The sequence below is a fragment of the Erpetoichthys calabaricus genome, chromosome 14 (genome assembly GCF_900747795.2).
Source record: "Erpetoichthys calabaricus chromosome 14, fErpCal1.3, whole genome shotgun sequence".
NCBI classification, from domain to species: domain Eukaryota; kingdom Metazoa; phylum Chordata; class Cladistia; order Polypteriformes; family Polypteridae; genus Erpetoichthys; species Erpetoichthys calabaricus.
The window spans coordinates 102,275,788-102,295,859 of record NC_041407.2 but is presented as its reverse complement, the minus strand read 5'-3'; the positions used below and the strand labels follow the sequence as shown (position 1 = coordinate 102,295,859).

Sequence of the window (20,072 nt, the reverse complement as noted above, 5' to 3'; positions counted from 1 at the left end):
TGCGCAGTCGCCTTCTGCGCAGCTGCCCGAAAAACCTTACGAGACCGACATCGCGGCAGGTGGCGGATTTACGGCCGCGAAAATTCAAAGAGAAAGGCGACTTCAATTAAAGCTCTGGAGGCCTGAAAGGCGATTTCGACTACAGCTCGAGGCCTAATTACGCATTCTGATTCAATTACGCATTCATTCAATACACCAATATCAAGTTTGTGGTGCTTATACTTATTACTATTCCATATTGTACTGGAACATTCATCATTCAATGTTATACTATAGGCCTGGAAAATTCATCAACTAACAGTACAAGCCTGTACAGTAATGAGTAAAGTGGACTACAATCATTACAAAACAACTTCTTCGTTACTTATCATTTGTTCTTCAAACACTGCTGACACAAACTCGTGCCCGTTTCATCTTATGTTGTCGAAACGGGCTCCTTGTCTAGTTGAATATGAAACAGAAAGAGAAAATAACAACAGAGCTGACGGCAATGTGGCCGAAAAACCTTGTGTTTCTTGTTAATTAGTACGCTGTATTTACTAATGTCGCTCGAGTCGAAGCAGTAAGCTACAGTATATGTAGTATTATAATGTTCTGCCGTAATGAGAATATCATGGGCCGCCACTTAGTTTTCAAGTGACGGACACGCGCATATAGAAGCGTGTCATGAGCACGAGGCGGCTATGCAGTGTCCACAACGGACGTGGCCATCCGCCGTGCATAAAATACCACATTGACATTGGCGGGCGAAGGAGCCACCGATTCTTTCTCTGCCCAGGACCACTAGGAGCCTAGAGCCGCCCCTGCTGAGGGGCACTATTTATGAACGTTAATGGGTGTGTTCTTCGTCCCCCTGGATCATAGAAGTATGATAATGATGTCTTCATTATGCAAGCAAAGGGGATGTTGTTTGTATTTATAAAGGCACCCACGCTCCAGACACAGTACTGAATGGGTGCCACTACCCGCTCCGTACACCAAGGGCCACATGCTCCTTAAGGTCTGAGGTACATGCACAAAGGGGGCACTGAACACAGAGGTGATAACAGATTGTAATAATAATACTGACAACATGCTATGGACAACAAGGGGCTATGTCTGTCAACCCTTCCTTGTGCTCTAAGTGGGCTTCGACTGGCACTCTCTCCACACATGGGGTTTAAGGGTGGGCTTTGGCTGTGCCACTCAAAGGCACTCACAGACGTCTCCCAAAGCCACTCCAGGGTTGTCTTGGCTGCGTGCTTAGGGTTAAAGACAAACAAATAATAATCACAAATCCTCAAGACAAAGTCAAAAACAGAGCATAAGACCAAAATAATCTTGTAAATCACAAATAAACAAAAGCAATAAACTCCCCACCGCTACGAGCGCAATTCAATTTGTGTTTTACTGCATTCATTTTATCCCTCACAAGCCTCCCAGGGCCTGCGTCAGAGAAGCATCCCCGACAGCCTGATGTTAAGGAGTTAAGGAGTGTGTGACTTGTTGGGGGCGCCACAAAGCCTGGTTTATAATAAGAAAAATACTTTTATGTCGAATTCCAAACACAAATAAAACTCTCTCCCTGTACTCCTCCCAGGCAAGCATTGTCCTCACTCACCCAACTCCACCCCACTCCAAATCCCCTGGGTGAGGCAGAATGGCTCCTTTAACACGGGGCATCCACTGGTAAGACGTTGCATATAGAAAGCACTTCAGGGTCAGACAGAAACCCTACAAAGTAGGGACTGTTATTTCCTTCAGCTCCCCCTGGCAGCACCCAAGGAACCCTGCAGGACTGCCAACTCAGGACTACAGTTCCCAGCATGCCCTGTAGCTGTGAGTACCTTGGCCTAGGAATGCTGTCATCTAGCCAGTCAGAGGAGCCAACAGTTCTGGCAGGCTGTCTTCCCCTGTCCCTCTATTATACCAGTCTCCTAGCTACTCAATTTGAATTGGCTCAGACGCAGGAAGCAGAGGGTGATGGTGGGAGGAACTTTATCAGAATTCGCCGATGTCAGAGTGATGTCCAGCATAGCTCATGACCATAGGTGAGGGTAGGAACATAGATCGACCGGTAAATTGAGAGCTTTGCCTTACGGCTCAGCTCCTTTTTCACCACGACAGACCGATGCAGAGCCCTCATTACTGCGGACGCCGCACCGATCCGCCTGTCGATCTCACGCTCCATTCTTCCCTCACTCGTGAACAAGATCCCAAGATACTTGAACTCCTCCACTTGGGGCAGGATCTCGCTCCCTACCCTGAGAGGGCACTCCACCCTTTTCCGGCTGAGGACCATGGTCTCGGATTTGGAGGTGCTGATTCCCATCCCAGCCGCTTCACATTCGGCTGTGAACCGATCCAGAGAGAGCTGAAGATCACGGCCTGATAAAGCAAACAGGACAACATCATCTGCAAAAAGCAGTGACCCAATCCTGAGCCCACCAAACTGGACCCCCTCAACACCCTGGCTGCACCTAGAAATTCTGTCCATAAGTTATGAACAGAATTGGTGACAAAGGGCAGCCCTGGCGGAGTCCAACTCTCACTGGAAACAGGTTCGACTTACTGCCGGCAATACGGACCAAGATCTGACACCGATCGTACAGGGACAGAACAGCCCTTATCAGGGGGTCCGGTACCCCATACTCCCGGAGCACCCCCCATAGGATTCCCCGAGGGACACGGTCGAACGCCTTTTCCAAGTCCACAAAACACATGTAGACTGGTTGGGCGAACTCCCATGCACCCTCCAGGACTCTTCTAAGAGTGTAGAGCTGTTCCACTGTTCTGCGACCAGGACGAAAACCACACTGTTCCTCCTGAATCCGAGGTTCGACTATCCGACGGACCCTCCTCTCCAGAACCCCCAAATAGACTTTTCCAGGGAGGCTGAGGAGTGTGATCCCTCTGTAGTTGGAACACACCCTCCGGTCCCCCTTCTTACAGAGGGGGACCACCATCCTGGTCTTAATTAATTAACATTAACATTAATTTCCATCCATACAAAATGATGGCAGTGCAGGAACTCACTGAGAGAGACTGGGAGAGCCGTAGAGAGTTGTGCGCCAACATTCTGCCAACCGTTCATCGCGATGCCATCGTCATGTGACGTCAGCGACGAGGTGCATTTCCATTTGAAAGGTTGCGTAAATAAGCAAAATATTTGCTATTGGGCTGAAACCAACCCTGGTGAACTTCATCAGAGACCCCCTGCACAGTGAGCACCGTGTTACAGTTTGGTGCGCCGCTGCAGAATTTGGCATTGTAGACCCTTACTTTTTTGAGGAGGGGAGGCAACGGTCACCGTCATTTCAGAACATGAAATTGAAATGCAAAAGAAGGTTTTATTGAAATGCAAAAGAAGGTTTAACGGTCCCAACTGGAAGAAAGTGGATGTGGTGGATGCCTGGTGTCAACAGGATGGAGAGACGGCTCATACAGCACGGAGATCCATGCAAGTTTTGCGGGAGATGTTTCCGGATAAGCTAAACTCCCTGCGTGGAGTGGCCTTCACGTTCGCTTGATCTCGCTGTGTGGTGATGTTGGGTGGCCTTCACATTCGCCTGATCTCGCTGTGTGGTGATGTCGGGTGGCCTTCACATTCGCCTGATCTCGCTGTGTGGTCATGTCAGGTGGCCTTCACGTTTGCCTGATCTCGCTGTGTGGTCATGTCGGGTGGCCTTCACGTTCGCTTGATCTCGCTGTGTGGTGATGTCCGGTGGCCTTCACGTTCGCTTGATCTCGCTGTGTGGTGATGTCGGGTGGCCTTCACGTTTGCCTGATCTCGCTGTGTGGTGATGTCCAGTGGCCTTCACGTTCGCTTGATCTTGCTGTGTGGTGATGTCGGGTGGCCTTCACATTCACCTGATCTCGCTGTGTGGTGATGTCAGGTGGCCTTCACATTCACCTGATCTCGCTGTGTGGTGATGTCAGGTGGCCTTCACGTTCACTTGATCTCACTGTGTGGTGATGTCGGGTAGCCTTCACATTCGCCTGATCTCGCTGTGTGGTGATGTCGGGTGGCCTTCACGTTCGCCTGATCTCGCTGTGTGGTGATGTCGGGTGGCCTTCACGTTCGCCTGATCTCACTGTGTGGTGATGTCGGGTGGCCTTCACGTTCACTTGATCTCGCTGTGTGGTGATGTCCGGTGGCCTTCACATTCGCTTGATCTCACTGTGTGGTGATGTTGGGTGGCCTTCACGTTCGCTTGATCTCGCTGTGTGGTGATGTCGGGTGGCCTTCACGTTTGCCTGATCTCGCTGTGTGGTGATGTCCAGTGGCCTTCACGTTCACTTGATCTTGCTGTGTGGTGATGTCGGGTGGCCTTCACATTCGCCTGATCTCGCTGTGTGGTGATGTCAGGTGGCCTTCACATTCGCCTGATCTCGCTGTGTGGTGATGTCAGGTGGCCTTCACGTTCACTTGATCTCACTGTGTGGTGATGTCGGGTAGCCTTCACATTCGCCTGATCTCGCTGTGTGGTGATGTCGGGTGGCCTTCACGTTCGCCTGATCTCGCTGTGTGGTGATGTCGGGTGGCCTTCACGTTCGCCTGATCTCACTGTGTGGTGATGTCGGGTGGCCTTCACGTTCACTTGATCTCGCTGTGTGGTGATGTCGGGTGGCCTTCACGTTCGCTTGATCTCGCTGTGTGGTGATGTCCGGTGGCCTTCACATTCGCTTGATCTCACTGTGTGGTGATGTTGGGTGGCCTTCACGTTCGCTTGATCTCGCTGTGTGGTGATGTCAGGTGGCCTTCACGTTTGCCTGATCTCGCTCCGTGCGATTTCTATCTCAAGTCGAAGGTATCCTCACACTGACCTCAAAACACTGAAGCCCTCAAGGACGCTGTTCAACGTGAAATGGCCGAACGAGTCGTGCGAGCATTCAGAAATCGTCTCCAAGAGTGTATCACTAATGATGGCCACCGCTTTGAAGACATCATTTTTAAAACACAGTGAAAGAAAATCTATTTTGTAAACCCTTTCTTGTGTCGCAATGAAGTTTATTTTATTTTGTAGCCCTTTTGCAGAATAAACGTTTGAAATGTGGTACTTCATTTTGGCTCACCCTGTATAAATGATTTGGATAGGAATATAAATAACAAACTGGTGAAGTCTGAAGGTGATACCAAGATCATTGGCAGATGATGTAGAATCTGTTGAATCATCACAGCGGGACTTGGACAAGCTTGAGCAGATCTGTGGCAGATGAAATTTAATGTTAGTAAATGTAAATTATTATACCTAGGAAGTAAAAATGGGAGGTCTGAATACACAAATGGGAAGTCTGAAAATTAAAAATGCGCCTTATGAGAAGGACGGAGGAGTCGTAGTGGACTTGACACAATTGACTACCAGTGTCCAGAAGCCATTAAGAAGTTTAACAGAATGTCAGGTCATATAGCGTCCTGATGTGTGGAGTACGGCAGGGCCATCTTACCACCATTCTAGGCAAAGTAGTGCACTGGAGCCCCTGTTTTGATAGCAAAACAGAAACATACATAGGCATAAGAAACATCGTGGGCTCCAGGCCTGTGCCCATACGATAAGATGGCCCTGACTGTCCAAGGAAGTTTATAACACACTGGTGAGGCCTCGCCTGGAATCCTGTGTGAAGTTTTGGTCTCCAGGCTTCAAAAAGGACAAAGCAGCACTGGAGAAAGTCCAGAGTAGAGTGACCAGGCTGGTTCTGGGACTACAGGGGATGAGTTATGAGGAAAGATTAAAAAATGAAGAGGTGACCTGAGTGAAGTGCTTAAAATGATGAAGGGAATCAGTCCAGTGGGTCAAGACGGTGACTTTAAAATGAGTTCATCAAGAACACGGGGACACACTTTGAAATTTCACTCAAACATTAGGAGGTTTGTCACCACATAGAGAACCACAGACACGTGGAACATACAGTGCATCTGGAAAGTATTCACAGCGCATCACTTTTTCCACATTTTGTTATGTTACAGCTTTATTCCAAAATGGATTAAATTCATTTTTTTCCTCAGAATTCTACACACAACACCTCACAATGACAACGTGAAAAATGTTTACTTGAGATTTTTGCAAATTTATTAAAAATAAAAAAATGGAGAAAGCACATGTCCATAAGTATTCACAGCCTTTGCCATGAAGCTCGAAATTGAGCTCAGGTGCATCCTGTTTCCCCTGATCATCCTTGAGATGTTTCTGCAGCTTCATTGGAGTCCACCTGTGGTAAATTCAGTTGATTGGACATGATTTGGAAAGGCACACACCTGTCTATAGAAGGTCCCACAGTTGACAGTTCATGTCAGAGCACAAACCAAGCATGAAGTCAAAGGAATTGTCTGTAGACCTCCGAGACAGGATTGTCTCAAGGCACAAATCTGGGGAAGGTTACAGAAAAATGTCTGCTGCTTTGAAGGTCCCAATGAGCACAGTGGCCTCCATCATCTGTAAGTGGAAGAAGTTCAAAACCACCAGGACTCTTCCTAGAGCTGGCCGGCCATTTAAACTGAGGGATCGAGGGAGGTGACCAGGAACCCGATGGTCACTCTGTCAGAGGTCCTCTGTGGAGAGAGGAGAAATTTCTAGAAGGACAACCATCTCTGCAGCAATCCACCAATCAGGCCTGGATGGTAGAGTGGACAGACGGAAGCCACTCCTTAGTTAAAGGCACATGGCAGCCCGCCTGGAGTTTGCCAAAAGGCACCTGAAAGACTCTCAGACCATGAGAAAGAAAATTCTCTGGTCTGATGAGACAAAGATTGAACTCTTTGGTGTGAATGCCAGGCGTCATGTTTGGAGGAAACCAGGCACCGCTCATCACCAGGCCAATACAATCCCTACAGTGAAGCATGGTGGTGGCAGCATCATGCTGTGGGGATGTTTTTCAGTGGCAGGGACTGAGAGACTAGTCAGGATAAAGGGAAAGATGACTGCAGCAATGTACAGAGAAATCCTGGATGAAAACCTGCTCCAGAGCGCTCTTGACCTCAGACTGGGGGCGACGGTTCATCTTTCAGCAGGACAACGACCCTAAGCACATAGCCAAGATTTCAAAGGAGTGGCTTCAGGACAACTCTGTGAATGTCCTTGAGTGGCCCAGCCAGAGCCCAGACTTGAATCCGATTGAACATCTCTGGAGAGATCTTAAGATGGCTGTGCACCGACGCTTCCCATCCAACCTGATGGAGCTTGAGAGGTGCTGCAAAGAGGAATGGGCGAAACTGGCCAAGGATAGGTGTGCCAAGCTTGTGGCATCATATTCAACAAGACTTGAGGCTGGAATTGCTGCCAAAGGTGCATCGACAAAGTATTGAGCAAAGGCTGTGAATACTTATGGACATGGGATTTCTCAGTTTTTTTATTTTTAAAAAATTTGCAAAAACCTCAAGTAAACTTTTTTCATGTTGTCATTATGGGGTGTTGTGTGTAGAATTCTGAGGAAACAAATGAATTTAATCCATTTTGGAATAAGGCTGTAACATAACAAAATGTGGAAAAAGTGATGTGCTGTGAATACTTTCTGGATGCACTGTATGTGACCAAGTAGTGTGGTGGACAGTAGGGACCTTCACAACTCAACTTGATGTTATTTTGGAATGAAGTGGACAGGACTGGCATGTTTTGTTCAGTCAATTGGCCTGTTCAAGTGTGTGAAACCAACCAATCGGTGGTCCTATTTGTGCCCATTTCTAAAAGAGCAGACGGGTCACAGTCTTAATGGCCCATATCACCATTGTCAAGGGCTTTGGAGAGCAGGAGGCATGGATGTGAGCTCTGGGCCCAGTCCTCTTCTTGAATGTATCTGTTGACCAGCATACTTTTTGCCACACACACACACACACACACACACATTTATTGTTTCCAATTTCAAAACATGTCCTAAAACCTAAGAGACACACCCTTAATGCCAAGCAATGCCTCGAATGAACAAAAATGAAAACCCAGCTGGCAGCCCACATGGTTTCAGGTGCAACGGCTTCAGAGCTGCAGTCACGCAAGCGGAGCCGCGCGGGTTTGGTTTTGATTTGTGTGGTCAGGCCTGAGTCATAAGGGGAGCACAGAAAGCAGACAGCCAGTCATCCAGCACCCGCGCTCTGAATGCTACGCTTTCACGAAATATCAGCCGGCAGCCTCTGCCTTTACTGTGTGTGTCGTCATTGACTGCTTTTATTTTATTGCAGTTACCTCAAGTGCTGCAGACTTGATTTTGGGGGAGTGAGGTTGTCACTTGTTAGCCCCCCTGCTTGAATTCCCAGCCACCATGACATCCTCTGTGGTGTTCTCTGGTGCTCACCTACTCACAGTCCAAAACAGCCGAGGACGTTCTGAATGGAGTGGCCAACGGGTGATCGGGGACCTGAGTGCATGTTTTGTCCCATCCTGGGCTGGTTGGATCCTTAAATAAGCTCCGGCGTGCCCATAACAGCTTGGATTCAGTTGGCACCGGTCCCCGCTCATTTGTTTTCACAGAGAGGAGTTGTAAGTTACAACCCTGGCACCACCCATGTATGCCACCACACTCTTTGTCACGTGTCTTGGTACCAGGGTGTGGCAGTGAAGACACAAGGGCCAGATTTACTGAAGAGCGGCAACAGCACTGGTTTTAAAATGGCGTTTTACTGGGTTGTGTGGTGGTACCTCATAGAACCTTCTGTGGTAAGTGAGCATTGCCTATGGAGTTGCCTAGTAGATAGATAGATAGATAGATAGATAGATAGATAGATAGATAGATAGATAGATAGATAGATAGATAGATAGATAGATAGATAGATACTTTATTAATCCCAAAGGGGAATTCACATACTCCAGCAGCACCTTACTGATACAAAAAACAATATTCAATTAAAGATTGATAATAATGCAGGTAAGAACAGACAATAACTTTATATAATTGTAACGTTTACCCCCCCCGGGTGGAATTGAAGAGTCACATAGTGTGGGGGAAGAACGATCTCCTCAGTCTGTCAGTGGAGCAGGACAGTGACAGCAGTCTGTCACTGAAGCTGCTCCTCTGTCTGGAGATGATCCTGTTCAGTGGAGGCAGTGGATTCTCCATAATTGACAGGAGTCTGCTCAGTGATGTCAAATTGTCCAGCACCGTGCCTACAATAGAGCCTGCCTTCCTCACCAGTTTGTCCAGGCGTGAGGCGTCCCTCTTCTTTATGCTGCCTCCCCAGCACACCACCGTGTAGGAGAGGGCGCACACCACAACCGTCTGATAGAACATCTGCAGCATCTTATTGCAGATGTTGAAGGACGCCAGTCTTCTAAGGAAGTATAGTCGGCTCTGTCCTCTCTTGCACAGAGCATCAGTATTGGCAGTCCAGTCCAGTTTATCATCCAGCTGCACTCCCAGGTATTTATAGGTCGGCACCCTCTGCACACACTCACCTCTGATAATCACGGGGTCCATGAGGGTCCTGGGCCTCCTAAAATCCACCACCAGCTCCTTGGTTTTGCTGGTGTTCAGTTGTAGGTGGTTTGAGTCACACCATTTAACAAAGTCCTTGATTAGGTTCCTATACTCCTCCTCCTGCCCACTCCTGATGCAGCCCACCATAGCAGTGTCGTCAGCGAACTTTTGCACGTGGCAGGACTCCAAGTTGTATTGGAAGTCTGATGTATATAGGCTGAACAGGACCGGAGAAAGTACAGACCCCTGCGGCACTCCTGTGCTGCTGACCACAATGTCAGACCTGCAGTTTCCGAGACGCACATACTGAGGTCTGTCTGTAAGATAGTCCACCATCCATGCCACCAGGTTTGAATCTACTCCCATCTCTGTCAGATTGTCCCTTATGAGCAGAGGTTGGGTGGTGTTGAAGGCGCTAGAGAAGTCCAGGAACATAATTCTTACAGCACCACTGCCTCTGTCCAAGTGGGAGAGGGATCAGTGTAGCATACAGATGATGGCATCCTCCGCTCCCACCTAGTAGGCTAATTTGTTAATTGATTTCTCCCTCTCACTGCCACCTTCTTCCAATGACCAGTCCACCCCAACACACCACCCCCTGATTACATCAACAACTCCTACCACATCAACTGGAATGGAAGGTGATGAGTCCACCTCTGACCATCAGTGTGGAGTGTCCATAACTGAAGACCAAGTAAAGAGACAACTGAGGACACACGGGATAAGCCGCAGGAGCAGACGGAGTCACAGTCCTCGAGTTGGTGATGGCTGTCCTGTGCTGACCAACTTTGTGGTGTCCTCTGTCACCTCATCAGTTGTCCCTAAGGCTTCAGAAAGTGCTACTGCATTGTATGGCAGGCGCCTCTTCACCCACTGACTACAAACCAGTGGCCCTTATGCGCTTCCCCACATTTTTGTCGTTTGAATGAGCGCATCACCTTCATCGTGGACACCACATTTTATTGTGCACGCCACCTTTTGTAAGTTGGGTGCATCACATCTTTACATTTTCCATCACTTGCCCTTTGGGTCCACCGTACTGGATAGACGTCAAGTGGTGGGAGGCAATTTTCGGTTATCGATTTTTTTTTTTTATTGGAAACACAAATACAAGTCAAACATCCAATATCTCTAATATATACAGTCGTGGCCAAAAGTTCTGAGAATGACCCAAGTGCTGGTTTTCACAAAGTCTGCTGCCTCGGTGTTTTTAGAACTTTGTGTCAGATGTTTCTCTGGTGTGCTGAAGTAGAATGACAAGCAGTTCAGAAGTTTCAAAGGCTTTTACTGACAATGACATGAAGTTTATACAAAGAGTCCATATTTAAAGTGTTGGCCCTTCTTTCTTTTTCAAGACCTCTGCAGTTCACCCTGGCAATCAACTTCTGGGCCTAATCCTGACTGATGGCAGTCCTGTTCTTGCATAGTCAGAATTGGTGGGTTTTTGTTTGTCCACCCGCTTCTTGACCACAACTTCTCAATGGGATTATAAAGGTCTGGGGAATCTCCTGGCCATGGACCCCAAATTTCAATGTTTTCTTTCTCAAGCCCCCTTAGTTCTCACTTTTACCTTATGGCCCGGTGCTCCATCACATTGGTCACCATATCATTGTTGGATGGTTGGGAGAAGTTGCTCTCGGAGGATGTTTGGGTCCCTGTTTTTTGGTCAATGCCACCGTCTCCAGCCCATATAACATAGCTGGTCTCACTACCATCCAATAGACTAAAAACCTTCATTTTGGTGTCTCCACAGAGCCATGAGCATGGGACCTTCCACGGAGATCTTCGATGGCAGCACATACATCACTTCAGACTATTCAGGCATCCCCGAGGTCTGCGAGCTGCCAGACAGCAGCTTCAGGAAGATCTTCCAACCGTTGGTGTTTGCTGTGGTATTTGTGCTAGGAATGCTGGGAAACATCCTTATCCTGGTGATTTACATCCTATACCGGAAGGTGAAGTCCATGACCGATGTCTTCCTAGTCAACTTGGCCATGGCGGACCTGCTGTGGTTGTTGACTGCCCCATTCAATGCAATGTATGCAGTGAACCAGTGGGTCCTCGGACTCTTCATCTGTAAAATCTTCCGGAGTCTGTACAGCATAAATTTCTTTAGTGGGGTTCTCTTCCTCACCTGCATCAGCATTGAACGTTACATTGTCATTGTCCAGGCAACTTCAGCGCTCAAGTTGCGGTCAGCAACCTTTCTGTTTAGCAAAATTGCCACAGCGGTGGTCTGGGTGGTTTCCGTCATCCTGAGCATTCCTGTGATGATCTACAGCCGGGTGGAGAAAATCGATGAGGAGAACATCTGCCAGATGATCTTCGATGACAGCTCCATGGTGGTCAACTTGGGGATGCAGATAGCACAGGTTTTTGTGGGCTTTGTCCTGCCATCTACCATCATGGTCTTCTGCTACTCGATTATCATGGGGACCTTACTGAAGAGCCGCACCTTCAAAAAACACAAGGCGCTCTGGGTGATCGTCGCCCTTATCGGGATGTTCTTTGTGTTGCAAATGCCCTACAGTATCTTCCTCTTTCTGAAGGCCGTGGGCAGCAAGTCCATGCCCTGCGCGGAGAAGATCACCAGGATGAACGTGGAGTATGTGACCGAGAGCTTGGCGTTCATCCGGTCTTGCCTGAATCCCGTGCTCTACGCTTTCGTGGGGGTCAAGTTCCGCAATGACATTCTGCTGGTCCTGAAGGACATCCACTGCATCTCGGCCTTGCGGTACCAGAGCCACAAGTCGAAGAGCAACAAGCGGTTTTCGTTCATGTCTAGCGGCACGGACTCGAGCTCCTTATTTCAGATGTAAGCTGCCCCAACTGTGGGCATTTTGGCATGCTTGTCTATGCTTGCACCCCAAAGAGAAGGCAGAGATTCATGGACTCCCAACACAACTCATTTCACATCCAAAATGGCCTGTAAAGAATTAGTGAACAACACGGCAAATTCCAGAAGACACGCCCACGTCTGGTTGGGGGAAGGGGTAGGTGGTGGTGGTGGGGGGGTGGTTTGTGGCCTGCTTTTCTCTGTTCACCCCCCCCCCCCCCCCTCAAAATCAGGGTCTGACTACACTGGTGTGCGATGCGTTCATTTTACAACTTTGCAATGTGAGGAGTTGTTGGTTGCGTAGAGTCGGCTGTAGACTCGCACTTTAGGCCTTGAACCCTACTCACCCTGTGAGTTTGTGACTGTTTATTATCCGCTGCCTTAATAAACTTTTATTACACCTTAAATATCAAACATAGCAGCGCTGGTGCTTGCACGGTCAGAATTCAACAAGTCGTCGAGTCACATGATGGCTCCTAGTGACATCGACCAGGTCTCGTGTTCCTCTCCTCCATCATGAGTGCTTCTAGAAACCGCCGTCGTCACTCTCGTCCTTACAGCCTAAAAATGAGCGCTTGGATGGGTCTGAAGGCACACGAGATTATGGAGCGTCCTTAAGTTTAGGTGCAGCACCGTCCACACTTAACTTCTGTAGCACACCCACTGGCCACTTTATTAGGTACACCTTGTCAGTCACCTGATTGGACCCCCACCCCCCCTTTGTTTTTTTTTTTGGCCTTCAGACCGGCCGTAATTCTCAGTGGCACAGATTCAGCAAGGTGCTGGAAAAATTCCTTTGGGGATTTTGGTCCAGGGCGGCATGGTGGTGCAGTGGGTAGCGCTGCTGCCTCGCAGTTGGGAGACCTGGGGACCTGGGTTCACCTCCCAGGTCCTCCCTGCGTGGAGTTTGCATGTTCTCCCCGTGTCTGCGTGGGTTTCCTCCTACAGTCCAAAGACATGCTGGTTAGGTGGATTGGCGATTCTAAATTGGCCCTAGTGTGTGCTTGGTGTGCTTGTGTGTGTCCTGCGGTGGGCTGGCACCCTGCCTGGGATTGGTTCCTGCCTTGTGCCCTTTGTTGGCTGGGATTGGCTCCAGCAGACCCCTGTGACCCTGTGTTCGGATTCAGCGGGTTGGAAAATGGATGGATGGATGGATTTTGGTCCATATTGACATGTGTGGACCACCAGGGGGCGTGCCGCTCCCCAAACCCCGACACAGACAGGCTGAATCACACGCACACCTTTATTGAAGGGGGGAAGCGTTTTGTCTTTTGCTCCCCACTACACAGCACAGTACAGAAAGCACCAAAAGACAACACAATCCAGTCCTCCTTTCTTTCTTTCATATTGACATGGTAGCATCGCACAGTTGCTGCAAATCTGTCGGCTGCACATCCATCATGCAAATCTCCTGTTCCACCACATCCCAGAGGTGCTCGACTGGACTGAGATCTGCTGAGTGTGGAGGCCATTTGAGTCCAGTGAGCTCCTTGTCATGTTTAAGACATCAGTTTGAGATGATTTGAGCTTTGTGACATGGCGCGTTATCCTACTGGGAGTGGCCATCAGAAGATGTGGACGCTGCGGTCATAACGGGATGGACGTGGTCAGCAACAAGACTCAGGTAGGCTGTGGCATTTAAGTGAAGCTCAGCTGGTACTAAGGGGCCCAAAATGTGCCAAGAAAATATCACAGATGCCATCACACCACCACCAGCAGACTGAACCGTTGATACAAGGCAGGATGGATCCATGCTTTCACGTTGTTGACCCGACCATCCGAATGTCGCAGCAGAAATCGAGACTCGTCGGATCAGGCGGCGTCTCTCCAATCTTCTGTTGTCCAGTTTGTGACTTGCCTGTTCTTAGCTGACAGGAGTGTCACCCGGTGTGGTCACCAGCTTCAAGGTTCGAGGTGTTGTGTGTGCAGAGCTGCTGTTCTGCACACCTCACTTGTCACGAGTGCTCATTTGAGTGACTGTTGCCTTTCTATCAGTTCAAACCAGTCTGGCCATTGACCTCTGACCTCTGGCATGAACAGAGATCTGCCGCTCACTGGACATTTTCCCTTTTTCAGACCATTCTCTGTAAACCCTAATGATGGCTGTGCGTGAAAATCCCAGTGGATCAGCAGTTTCTGAAATCCTCAGAGCAGCCCGTCTGGCACCAACAGCCATGTCACATTCAAAGTCACTTCGGTCCCCTTTATTCTTCCCCAGTCTGACGCTCGGTTTGAACTTCAGCAGGCCGTCTTGACGATGACCGCAGGCCGAAATGCATTGAGTCGCCGCCAAGAGATTGGCTGATTAGAGATTTGCAACTAAACGGGTGTACCTAATAAAGTGGCCGCCGAGTGTGTGTTCTTCTTGTCTTATCTTAGCATGTGTCACGTGAGAAACGGAGAGACGTGGAGTGTTGTGCAAGGATGGCAAGCGATTCTGGATTGTCAGTATTTTTATTTTTTTTTATTATTATTATTTTGTATTAGAAGCACATGTGGGTGAGAACGTCCAGTCAAGGGCTGACTTTGTATCCCAAGTGCCAATTTACTTTCACTTTCTTCATTTTTTAGTCTGGGACTTTTCTTATAACATTTGATTCAATAAAATTCCTTTCTTTTTGCCTCAATACTCACTTGCCGTCCGTGATGAAACGCCATTTTCAGTACGTCGGACGAGCATCACTAGAATTGGTGTCGCTAATGGCAGAACTCACCTCCGTTTGGGTGGATCTCGGTGGTCCTGTACCATCTTCGTCTTTTTTTTTTTCCATTCGCTCAATGCAGGTTTTATTATTAGAAGAATTGGTGACAAGAGCAGACCACGCAGCCCAACAAGCTCATCCATCCTGTTCATCGAGATCGCCCGAGTCGAGATTTGGAGGTACAAAAGGTCCTGCTCACCACCACGTTACTTGGAAATTGTGACGACACAGGTTCTACTCTATGCTCCCAGCTTCCTTTTGGGAGCTCTTGAACCCGACACCGTCAGTAATGTCACCGGACAGTGAGGACACAACGAAGCAAGGGGATGGTGCAAAGTGCAGACGTGCTTTTATTAAGAGCAATCAAAAGCAAACACGGTGTCTAAAGTGGAGTGCAATCATCCATCCATCCAACCCGCTATATCCTAACACAGGGGTCTGCTGGAACCAATCCCAGCCAGGGCAGGGCGCCAGCCCACCACAGGGCACACACATCCACACATCAAGCACACACTAGGGACAATTTAGAATCGCCAATGCACCTAACCTGCATGTCTTTGGACGGAAACCCACCCAGACACGGGGAGGACCTGGGAAGCGAACCCAGGTCTCCTTACTGCGAGGCAGCAGCGCCACTCATTGCGCCACCATGCCACCCATATATATAGTAAAAAAAAAATAAAAGCATGGGCGCTTTTTGAATGTTGATTGATGAAAAGCCCCCACGGTTTTATTTTACGAGTGATGTATGAGAGACTTATTTTTTATTTTTTAGTACACTTTTTAAGTTGATATAAGCGTGGCTTTAAAAAAGTATTTTTTATATTATATATTTTTTTCAACTTTTTAGTCTTGGGTTTACTTTAGTATAATTTTATAATCAATATTTTAACACTTCCTTTAATAGTTCTATCCGTCACTAGCGCCATCTATTGGTGAAATCTTGAACTATTCTTCATATGAAAATTTCACCCGAATTTAACATCAAAAACAGCACCCAGTCAACCAACTGACCCTCTCGCGCTGAATGGCTCGCAAAAGAAAGAAGTGTTGCTAAATGGTGCAGTTCCTCTAAACGACCACTAGAGGGCAGCAACACGCAGGACTTGTTCAGGTTGGCCCAAAGTTCCGCGTTGATCTTTCGCTTGTTTTAAGGCGCTCGAACTTTTAGGGGTTACAGACAAGAGTTATAAAGGGGGCACCAGTCAGTTACGTCAGCGTTTCTCAACCTTTAAGTATTTGCGACCTGAGTTTTCATAACAGTTTTAATCGCGCCCCCCCTAATGTTTTTTTGAAAGGAGCCCACTAATACCAATTTGTTCTTTTTTAATTAATGATATATCATAGATGCATATTTTTTTATACCTACTTAACTTTTATCGACATTTATCTAACTCTATATTTATTTTTCTAGTATCAGAATGAAGTTTTAAGTTCATTTGTTTTGGTTTCAATAGATGTATTTTTCATATTTTCGATTCTTGTTTTCCTTTTTTCACATCTTCGCACCCCCCTTTTTGTTACTTTGCGCCCCCCTAGGGGGGCCCGCCCCACAGGTTGAGAACCACTGAGTTACATGGTGTTTTGTAATCTTAGTGGTCCTGTAAACCAGTGGTGAATACGGTTAATGGCACTATATAAAATAAAGACTGGTTAAGTTTAGGGCACATTCCCTCATGCCAGGTGTCACACACGCACGCCAGAAGGGCACCAGAGGGTCACCTTTCAGGCTCACATAAGGTATGTGGTACCACCCTAGGATGACGGGGGGGAGGGTACTTTTATTAACAGTCTGCCCCTCACCGCCTCGAGAAACCGCCCCTTAAGGGCAACAAAGGCAAGTAAGCTCCGCCCCTTCCAGTCCTCTCAGTATAAAGGGGGGGGGGGTCTCATTTAGGACCAAACTGCTATAAAGAACAAGAGAGAGTGTGCCCTTTAAAAAGAGTACCATACTAGGGGAATGGTCCCAACCAGAGAGTGCCATCAAGGGTGTGTTTCATTTTTAGCATTTTCATTTTTTGTTAAAAATAAAAAGGGTTTTTGCCCGGTTGGCAACCCAAGCATTTGGCTTTTGCCCTGCCTCATCATTCATCTGATACACTTCTTATTGTTTTTTTGTATATACAGTATTGATAATCATACATGCAATAATGGTTATGTAATTTGTGACAGATAGGGGGGGGCCACCGAGCTTCAAACCCTGGACACAAGTAACACAAATACAGTCACAGGTTCAAAACAGAGGTTTTTATTATTATAATACCTCACAAAGGTTTCTTCAAAGGGTGTAAAAGGACAGTCACAAACAAAATCTTCCTTCTCTTCTCTCTCTGTCCACCTCCCTCCATTGAATGCAGCCTTCCTTCCTCCCAACTCTAACTCCTTGAGGTGAGGTGGAGCGACTCCTTTTATCTCAGACCCAGATGTAGCTCCGGTGCAAGGACATGATTCACAAACATGACCTCTGCTTTTATCAAGCCCAAAACAAATGGCATATAATGGTGACATACGAATTGTATTTGTCATTCCAACAGATGGTGCATCAAAAACACTTGAAATAATAAAATGGGTTGCATTTGTCATTCTAACTGATGGTGCATCACAAACATTTCCTGCTTTTATGAATCCAACACCACATGGTATATAACATACAACATAAACAATGCATATGTCATTCTAACGGATGGTGTATCAAACATTTGAATTACTAAAATGCATCACATTTGACATTGCAACAGGTGGCACATTACAAACATTTACACTGCTTTTATGAATCCAATACCAAATGGCATATAACAGAGACATACACATTGCCTTTCTCATTCCAACAAATGGTACATGAAACATTTGAACTAATAAAATGCATTGCATTTGTAATTCTAACATATGGCGCATCACAAAAACTAAACTAATTTTACAAATCCCACACCAAGTATGGCATATAATAGAGACATACACATTGCATTTGTCATTCCAACAGATGGCGAATCACAAACAGATACACTACTTTTACAAATCCCCATACCAAATGACATATAACAGAGACATACACACTGCCTTTGTCATTCCAACAGAAGGTGCATCAAACATTTGAAGTAATAAAATGCATTGCACATGTCATTCCAACAGATGGCGAATCACAAACAGATACACTACTTTTACGAATCCCCATACCAAATGACATATAAAAGAGAAATAAACATTGCACTTGTCATTCCAATGGATGGCGCAACAAACATTTGAAGTAACAAAATGCATTGCATTTGGCATTTCAACAAATGGCACATCACAAACATTAACAATACTTTTATGAATCCCACACCAAATGGTATATAATGGAGAGATACAATTGTATTTGTCATTCCAACAGATGGTGCAGCAAATATTTTAGTAATAAAATCCATTGCACTTGTCATTCCAACAGATGGCACATCACAAACATTAACACTGCTTTTACAAATCCCACACCAGTTGGCATATAACAGAGAAATACACATTGCCTTTGTCATTCCAACAGATGGCACAACAAACATTTGAAGTAACAAAATGCATTGCATTTGTCATTCCAACAGATGGCACATCACAAACATTAACAATACTTTTATGAATCCCACACCAAATGGTATATAATGGAGAGATATTATTGTATTGGTCATTCTAACAGATGGTGCATCACAAACAGTAACACTGCTTTTACAAATCCCACACCAAATAGCATATAACAGAGACATACACATTGCCTTGGTCATTCCAACAGATGGCACAACAAACATTTGAAGTAACAAAATGCATAGCACTTGTCATTCCAACAGATGGCACATCACAAACATTAACACTGCTTTTACAAATCCCACACCAAATAGCATATAACAGAGACATACACATTGGATTTGTCATTCCAACAGATGGCATGATAAACATAGTGATTTTGAGTGACTTCTAAACTTTGGAGGCATTGGGATCGCTCTATTTGTGGCTCAAAGTCAGTTATTTGAGTAATCACAATAAGGATCCACCAGGTGGCAACACCAAGTCCCCACTTACACACCCAGAGTCTAGTTGTGTTTTAGCTACGATGTGAATAAATGAATCCGCTCAAAGCCAGGTGGTCCCAAAAGACAGTCCAGGCTCAGTAGGCCTGCCCGGTGTTCTTACTGTATGTGGGTGCGTGCTGTGAAGCTCGCTCACTTTGTAAATTGAGATTGTGCCGGATGTGTGACTGTGGTGGTGTGTCACGTTTGACAGGAAGCAGCTGCCGAGAAGCCCCAACATCCTATGACGGTCCCGGCCAATGGATGAAAGCAGATGTTCGTTCACTTGGGGTCAGCTGCTTCTTCCCTTTGCTCTGGCAGCAGGTCAGTGTGAGCAGCAACATCTCCTCTTAAGTGGGAGAGATTTTTGTGAAGTCTTGAGGCATCCACCCACCTTCATAAACCGGCATGCCTGACTTTGTTTTGCTGTTCGAATGTGCAAGAAAAGCAGGGGCTTGATGTTCCCAGATCTGGTGCCCAAACCGGATGATTACAAGTAAGAGGATGTGTGACAGGAAAACAGGAAGATGGGAGAAAAAGAAAAGGAAACAGGATGAAAATGGGGGGAGTCTGACATCATGACAAGAGCCAGCGGGGGGCACTGCGGAGCAAGATGAGGAAGTAAAAGATGAGAAGCAGATAGTCAGGGAGAAGAAAGGGAAGGAATCATCGGGGGGCAACATGGAGAAGATCAATATGGCAGAGCTGAGCAGACAGAGAGAAGTGCAGCTTGGGGGGGGGGGAACTGTGGAAGCGAAAACCTGCAGAGCCAGGAAAGATGGGCTTTGTCAAGGGGGAGAAAAGTGCACTGAAGAGGTAAGAACGTTCTGTTAAATGCATCGCATTTATAATTCTAACAGATGGCGCCTTCACAAACATTAACGCTGCTGAAGAGTGAAGTTAAAGAGTTGAGAGATATTAGATGAGACCCCTGACTTCATCTCTAAGAAGTATAAAGAATGGGAAAGTAATAATATGCAATCTGATAAAGTGTGTAACATAAAAGACAAAGAGGGGCCCTAAAGCTTTGGGGCAGCAGCTGTGCTCCCCGTATGAAGTGTTGACCAAAATAACAAAAGCGATTTAACATTCGTTGGCAAAACATCTTTCAAAAACGCAAAG

At 46.8% G+C, this 20,072-nt stretch overlaps 1 protein-coding gene across 1 annotated transcript in view; it reads left to right on the top strand.

Moving 5' to 3' along the window:
- The window catches only part of LOC114643273 (C-C chemokine receptor type 7-like), a 40,053-nt gene extending 25,207 nt beyond the window's left edge, over positions 1 to 14,846 (top strand). Inside the window, exon 2 of the mRNA XM_051936410.1 lies at positions 11,137 to 14,846. Within this exon, the coding sequence (XP_051792370.1) occupies positions 11,139 to 12,200 (1,062 nt within the window). The 5' untranslated portion in view covers positions 11,137 to 11,138 and the 3' untranslated portion in view covers positions 12,201 to 14,846. The remainder of the gene's footprint in view (positions 1 to 11,136) is intronic.
- The last annotated feature ends 5,226 nt before the right edge of the window (positions 14,847 to 20,072 follow it).